The sequence below is a fragment of the Buceros rhinoceros genome, unplaced genomic scaffold, assembly GCF_000710305.1.
Source record: "Buceros rhinoceros silvestris isolate BGI_N320 unplaced genomic scaffold, ASM71030v1 scaffold6635, whole genome shotgun sequence".
Taxonomy (NCBI): Eukaryota; Metazoa; Chordata; class Aves; order Bucerotiformes; family Bucerotidae; genus Buceros; species Buceros rhinoceros.
Window position 1 is genome coordinate 48,819 of NW_010412205.1, and position 6,406 is coordinate 55,224.

At 47.1% G+C, this 6,406-nt stretch overlaps 1 protein-coding gene across 1 annotated transcript in view; it reads left to right on the top strand.

The window, feature by feature from the left end:
• Positions 1-6,406, top strand: part of PUM1 (pumilio RNA-binding family member 1) — a gene marked incomplete at its 5' end in the record, with an annotated part of 68,315 nt that overhangs the window by 48,811 nt on the left and 13,098 nt on the right. The window contains 2 exons of the mRNA XM_010136294.1: positions 9-305; positions 2,540-2,776. Coding sequence (XP_010134596.1) covers positions 9-305; positions 2,540-2,776 — 534 coding nt within the window. The remainder of the gene's footprint in view (positions 1-8; positions 306-2,539; positions 2,777-6,406) is intronic.

Sequence of the window (6,406 nt, forward strand, 5' to 3'; positions counted from 1 at the left end):
CGCTCCAGCGTTTGCAGCGGCTGCAGCTTCAGCCAACGGTGCAGCAGGTGGCCTGGCAGGAACCACAAACGGACCATTTCGCCCTCTGGGAACTCAGCAGCCGCAGCCACAGCCCCAGCAGCAGCCCACCAACAACCTGGCATCCAGCTCGTTCTACGGCAACAACTCCCTCAGCAGCAATTCCCAGAGCAGCTCGCTCTTCTCTCAGGGCTCTGCCCAGCCTGCCAACACTTCCCTGGGCTTTGGAAGCAGCAGCTCTCTCGGTGCCACGCTGGGCTCTGCTCTGGGAGGGTTTGGAACAGCAGGTAAGAATAGCAGCTTCGTTTTGAGGAGAAAGGAGGGGAGCAGATAGCTCCAAACGGGGCTGGTGGCCAAGCTGCTGAGCCCTCCTCTTCAGCCCTCAGCTTACAGGGAGGTTCACCTGCAGGGCCTGCTTTGGCTTTCAAAATCCACAGCACTTTCTGGTGAAACTTCTTTTAGTAGATGATAGAATTAGAAGTACCGAAGTAATGACTTTGTTTTCTTACACCTGTTATTAGTCGTCCCCTTGTTGCTGCAGCTTAAGTTTTTAAAGAGCTTTGAATTTCCTTGCCTTTACCTGCGTGTGCTCAGTGGAGCTGCTGGGCTGACGGGAGCTGGCTCCAGGGTGGTGTCTGCCCCTGTGCTCTTACCTCAGCGTAATGGCCAAGCAGCTTTTAGTGATTTTAAAAAGCTGGTCTGAGGTGGTTTCCATGGAACTGTTTTATCATACACCAAAGAAAGTCACTGATGGTGGTTGCAAGAAAAGCTGCATACATGGTCCGGTTTTATTTGTTCATAAGGTGGTGGGAAACAAATGTTTTTCAGGTTGGGGTTTTTTGTTTTTTTTTTTTCAGAATAAAACCAAACCAGGAAGATGTCTGGGGGTTGGGCTTTTTTTCTTAGGTTTGTCTTTTTTTTTTTAAGTAAAAATTAAAACAATTGTTTTAATTACTGCTTAATCCCAGAGGTAATAATTATGTCCTGAACTCTCCTGCTTTCATCAGTGTGAAGGGCAAGTTAAAGCATGCCTCTTGAACCTGCTCCATCAGAAAAGAGTCGGGGACTTCAAGTGTGCTGAGGAGCGGCTGAGGGACGTGGGGGTTTGAGCCTGGAGAAAAGGAGGCTCCGGGGAGACCTTCTGGCTCTGACAACTCCCTGGTGGGAGGGTGCAGCGAAGGGGGGGTCTCTTCTCCCCAGGAACAAGCAATAGGGCAAGAGGAAACAGCCTCAAGTTGTTCCAGGGGAGGTTGAGGTTGTCCCTGAGGAAGAATTTCTGTCCCATTGGGGTTGTGCAGGTGTGTCCCAGGCTGCCCAGGGCAGTGGTGGAGTACCCATCCCTGGAGGGGTTCCCCAGCCGTGTGGAGGTGCTGCTGAGGGACAGGGGGCAGTGGGGACCTGGCAGTGCTGGGGGAATGTGGGGACTCGATGATCTTAAGGGTCTTTTCCAACCAAAATGATCCTGTGACATGCTGTCACTGCATCAAATCATGGTTTTAAATAAGTCATTCCAAATATTTTTCTTAAACCCAGCCTGAGAACTGGAACTATCTTGGATTCAGGTGAACACTCGCTTCTCTCATTTCAGTTTATTTAACTAATTGAATTCAATTACTAGTTTGCTCAATGCCAAGATGCACAAACTTATTTTCCCCCAGTCAATAGATAAAATGTGAAGCTGTTGCTTCTAGAACTTGTGTGCAGTCAAGAAAAATGATTAACTCATTACAGTTAACAGTTTCACCATTTATTAAAGGAGATTTTAATGCAAAATTGATTTTTTTCCCCCTCAAGTTGACAGTGCATTTAAAGAGGTTGTGTTTGACTATCAAGACAACTCTTAAAAAACGCATTGGGTTTATGTGGTAAATTGAATTCTGATTTTCATCTCAATAAAGCTCGGTGCAAACAGGAGCTGTTTTTGAATGTAATGAAGGGTGAGCACAAGGATTTCGAGTAAATGGACCCGAAGCTTGTACATGCTCTTAAATAAACACCAAATAGATAAAATCTCATGGTGGATTTGTTCTAGCTCTAATGGCCAAAGGATAAACAGGAGGCAGTGCTTGTAGGGTGAGCTGATACCTTGTGTTAAACTAAGAGATGTGCATGGGGGAAAAGCGCTTTGACTACACAAACCTTCTCCGGGAGGTTCGGAGGCAAAGCACAAGCATTGGTGTCCAGAACAACGGTTCGCTGCTCTGTCACTTCAGGTGGATTTTTATCGATCTTTGTGCTTGCAGATTTTTGCAGCGGTGTTTCTTGCTGAGTTTTACTGGTATAAAAACTGCACAGCTATAAATGCAAAGGCAGGTTCGAGCTTATTTTTTGAATCAAGGATTTCTGCTTGGTCATTAACAATGTGGGTTTAATTAATGCTTTTTATTGGGGTACATGCAACACCCTCAGGAAAACAGCAGCCTGATGCAGTGAGGGTGCTCATGGTGCTGTTGTACTGGCTCTCCAGTTGTCTCTGGCAGCTCACTGACATCACACGATTTTACTCTCTTCCTCTTTTCAGTTGCTAACTCCAACACGGGCAGCGGCTCTCGCCGAGACTCCCTTACCGGGAGCAGCGACCTGTACAAGAGGACATCCAGCAGTTTGACACCCATAGGACACAGTTTTTATAATGGCCTTGGCTTTTCCTCCTCTCCTGGACCTGTGGGAATGCCTCTGCCCAGCCAAGGACCTGGCCACTCACAGACTCCACCGCCTTCCTTATCTTCACACGGATCATCTTCAAGTCTAAACCTGGGTAAGAGCCACAGTGCCGCTGTCCCGGCACTGCAGGCGCTGCTCTGCTCTCCCTGGGGCAGAGGTGGTAACATTCTGCTGCCGGATCAGGCAGATGCTGCTGCTCTTCTGCTCTGGCAGGGTCCTGGCTTTGCAGGAGAAGTAGGTGAAACACCGAGGCAGGAGTCATAGCACCCACATTATGTGTTTGTGACTCTTGCAGTAGTTCAGCTCTTACACAGGAAAGTTTCTGTGTTGCTTCCTCATTTCCTCATCTCTCAGTTATGGAAAACACTTCCACGTGCTTGAAAAACAAAGTGTTTTTCTTGTGCAGATCTCAGCAACTGCACCAGTTGTTTGTTATCCTTGACTAAACCAGACACTCAGGGCTGATCCTTAAACTTGTCCGATGTTTTGAAATATCCATTAAGTTTTGAATAATAAATTAATGAGCTTAGAATACAGTTTCTTCTTTTATCCAAAATGCACCACGTTAACTGGTGCAATGCTTGCCTTTGAGCTGAGCACTTCCTGAGTTCGCTTTTGGAAATACCCATCAACGTGGCCTTATCAAAGCACATTAGTGCATGGGAGAGGCCACCTTGATTCGGGTAAGATACAGTACTTAATGCAAGCCACATCTTCTGGAAGAACTTCTAGTTGGCTCAGAGCTCTTCAATACAACAAATCCTTAAATAAAGCAAATATTAAATAATAAAGCAAGATACTAAATAATAAAGCAGTGCTCATCTGCACTCCTGAAGCGTTCATTTTCAGGGCTGCTGAACAAGGCAGGTTATTTGTTGCATCCCCACTAGATAATTTAGTACTTGTTCGAAAAACCCCTTTGTTTTGGTTCTGTCCCGTCTCTGTCTGGATTTAACAGAACTTTTGGTTATCAGAACAGGTTTCCACACATAGGCACACTCCTCAGATACTGTATTTGTCATGTTTATGGCATGTGTGTGTGATAGATTCGGTGCTGGCTAAAGGTTAGCATGGAATAGGAATAAACACGATTTCTGAAGATCAAGTTTAGATTTACTATCTTCCCTTGTCCAGAGCTGTAATAGAACTGGAAAGGTTGTAGCTTTATTTATGCAGCTCTGCAGTCCCTAAGCTGACAGTTAAATAGCTATAATAAATTAGTGCTGAAGAGTAACCAGATTCCAAATCTGCCACTAGAAAAAGTCTGTCGCTTCTGCAGGCAAACAAAAGAATGAATGTTAGAAACTGGATCAGAGGAAGGTCTGTTTGTCTGCGAGCAAGCTCTGCAAAGACAGAGTTGTTACTGTCGACATAAGGGGTTTGTGCCCCAGAGCAGTTTGCGTGGGTCTTTCCAGACTGGCGAAAGGCTCTTCTCCACGAGGCCAGTTCACCATGTGCTGGCCATGCTGTGGGACAAACCTCGTCCAGAACAGCTCAGCCTTTTGGGGGTTTCACCTTGAAATCCACAGAAGGTTGTTTATTTTCTCTTTCACCTGTAATGGAAGACAAGTGTTAAGTGTAGTTGTAGTTTATTTTGGTTATAAAATAAGTTTTAATGCTACAAAACCAGCACAGGCATCATTTTTCCTTATAAGAAACTGGGGGCTGACTGCCTTTCTGTTTGGAGCAATCCCAGCAGTAGCTGGTGATAAAGAGGATGTTTCTAAATACTTGAAAATGAACAGACAGATGGAACACTGAAACATGGTGTTTGCGAAAAGGGAAATCGGAGCAGCTGGGTTTAGAACCACATCTCAGCGCTGCATCATGTGAGGGGAGACAACCTGGGGGAGTTACTTCAAGTGACTTTGATTTCAGGGTTACTTGCAGTGACACTAGAAGCTGGCATCAAATCTGACTTGCAGTCAGCAAATCTGTGGTTGAATGCGGCGTAAGTTATAAGATGTGACTTTGTCACGTTTCGCGGATGTGCAAGTCGGTCGTTTATTGGGTTGATGTTGTGTGTAAAGATTCAGCTGCGGCTCTTCTGGCTTTCTGAAAGCTCATAGCTGTGAAAAATGGTGGTATTTATCAAGCTGAGGCTCTTTCTGGTGCTGTAGAGTGACCTTGTGAAATGTTTGGGCAATCACAAGTACCTGAAACAACCGTGCAATAAGTTCTTACAAAAAGACCGGCTGGAGGAGGAAGGCTGAGCTAAAAACATGCTTTAAACTCAAAAGTGTGGGAACATACGTGACTGCGCAGAGCTGGGGCAGAGCAGCTGTAAGTGAATACCCACTTCTGGCGGTAGGACCCCACTGTAGGTCCCAGTTACAAACTACTAAACTCATTTGTTTTGAATTACAAAACTTAATTTTGGCCAGGTTACAGGTCATGCTGGTTCACGTGATCCCACAGGCAGGTTTTTGTCAGCTCTCGTGTCTGTACCTAGTGTGGTCCCAAGTGAAACACCATGCTGCAGCCTGGGGCTGAATGTGTCTGGCTCTGGGTTTTCTCAGTTCGGAATGGGATCGGGATTTGCAGCGGATAAGTAATTATTTTAATTTTATGATGTTCTTGCAGGAGCTGCCCCATACTGTAGCCAGCCTGTAATTTAAGAGGCAGCGTCGGTGTGAGGAAGCCGATATGTACCTGTGGGAATTCAATTTATTAGAGATTTTGGGGCAATACTGGCTTGGGGCAATGATGGCCAGTTGGCTGTGACCAACGGGGAGGGCTGTAGGGCTGCGGCTGGTGGCACAGCTGGCACTGGGCTGCACAGGGTGATGGTTCAGCGCAGTGGCACTGGGGCTGTCAGGGGCTGTGGGCTCCTGCCCTTCCCAGCCCTGGGGCAGCAGTAGCAGGTCCCCTTGGCTGGGCAGACAGTGCCCGGCGCCTTGGCTGAGCCCTCCAAGGGGGAAAGCAGCAGGGACGTCTCCTCCGCCTGCTCCCTCACAGAGCCCGCTTCTCATCTTCCTTCTTCCCATTGTTCCGGCATTTCTCACACTGGGAACTCCTGCCTTGCAGAGCAATTTGAGGGCCTTACAAACGTCCCCTGGCAGCTTGCTTAAGAAGTGCTTTGTTGTCAGGCTGCTGCCTTTGTGTTTTTTCCCCCGTGTTTGCTTTTTGACTCATCCTTTCATTGTTCTTTTTTCCGCCCTGAAATCAATAATTCTTCCAGGTTAATGCCTGTCTCAGTGCCCAGCAAGCACTGGGAAGATGACCGACCGTTTCAAAATAGGAAATAGGCTGTTGCTGCCCTGGTGTGAGTCTGAGGAACAGAGTACCCAGGACAGAGCTTGTGTGCTTTGTCCTCCCCAGATAGAGATTTTTCCAGACGTATCCCAGACACTTTGAAGAAAATACAGTCGATGTGTTCAGAGCCAGAACCACACCAGTCATCCCTTCTGTACCACCTCCATGTGCCATGTACAGCACTGGTTTGCTGTTGTGCGTTGATGCAGAGTTCTTTGCACAGGCAGCTCATGGTCAGCACGATGGGATGTCTCCACACGGTTTACATACCCTCCTTTTTGAAGTTTATCCTGTCTGAGGGTGCAGGAGAAACCATCAATGCCAACATCTTGCAGGAGCCCTGTCCCTTCTTTGGGGTTTTGCCCCTTTATTCTACCCCGCTGTCCCTGAGACCTTCAGGAGCTTCCAGCCTCTGAACTGCTCTTGAACAAGGAGCTGTTTCATGGTAGTTACTGGCGAGATCCTGCTG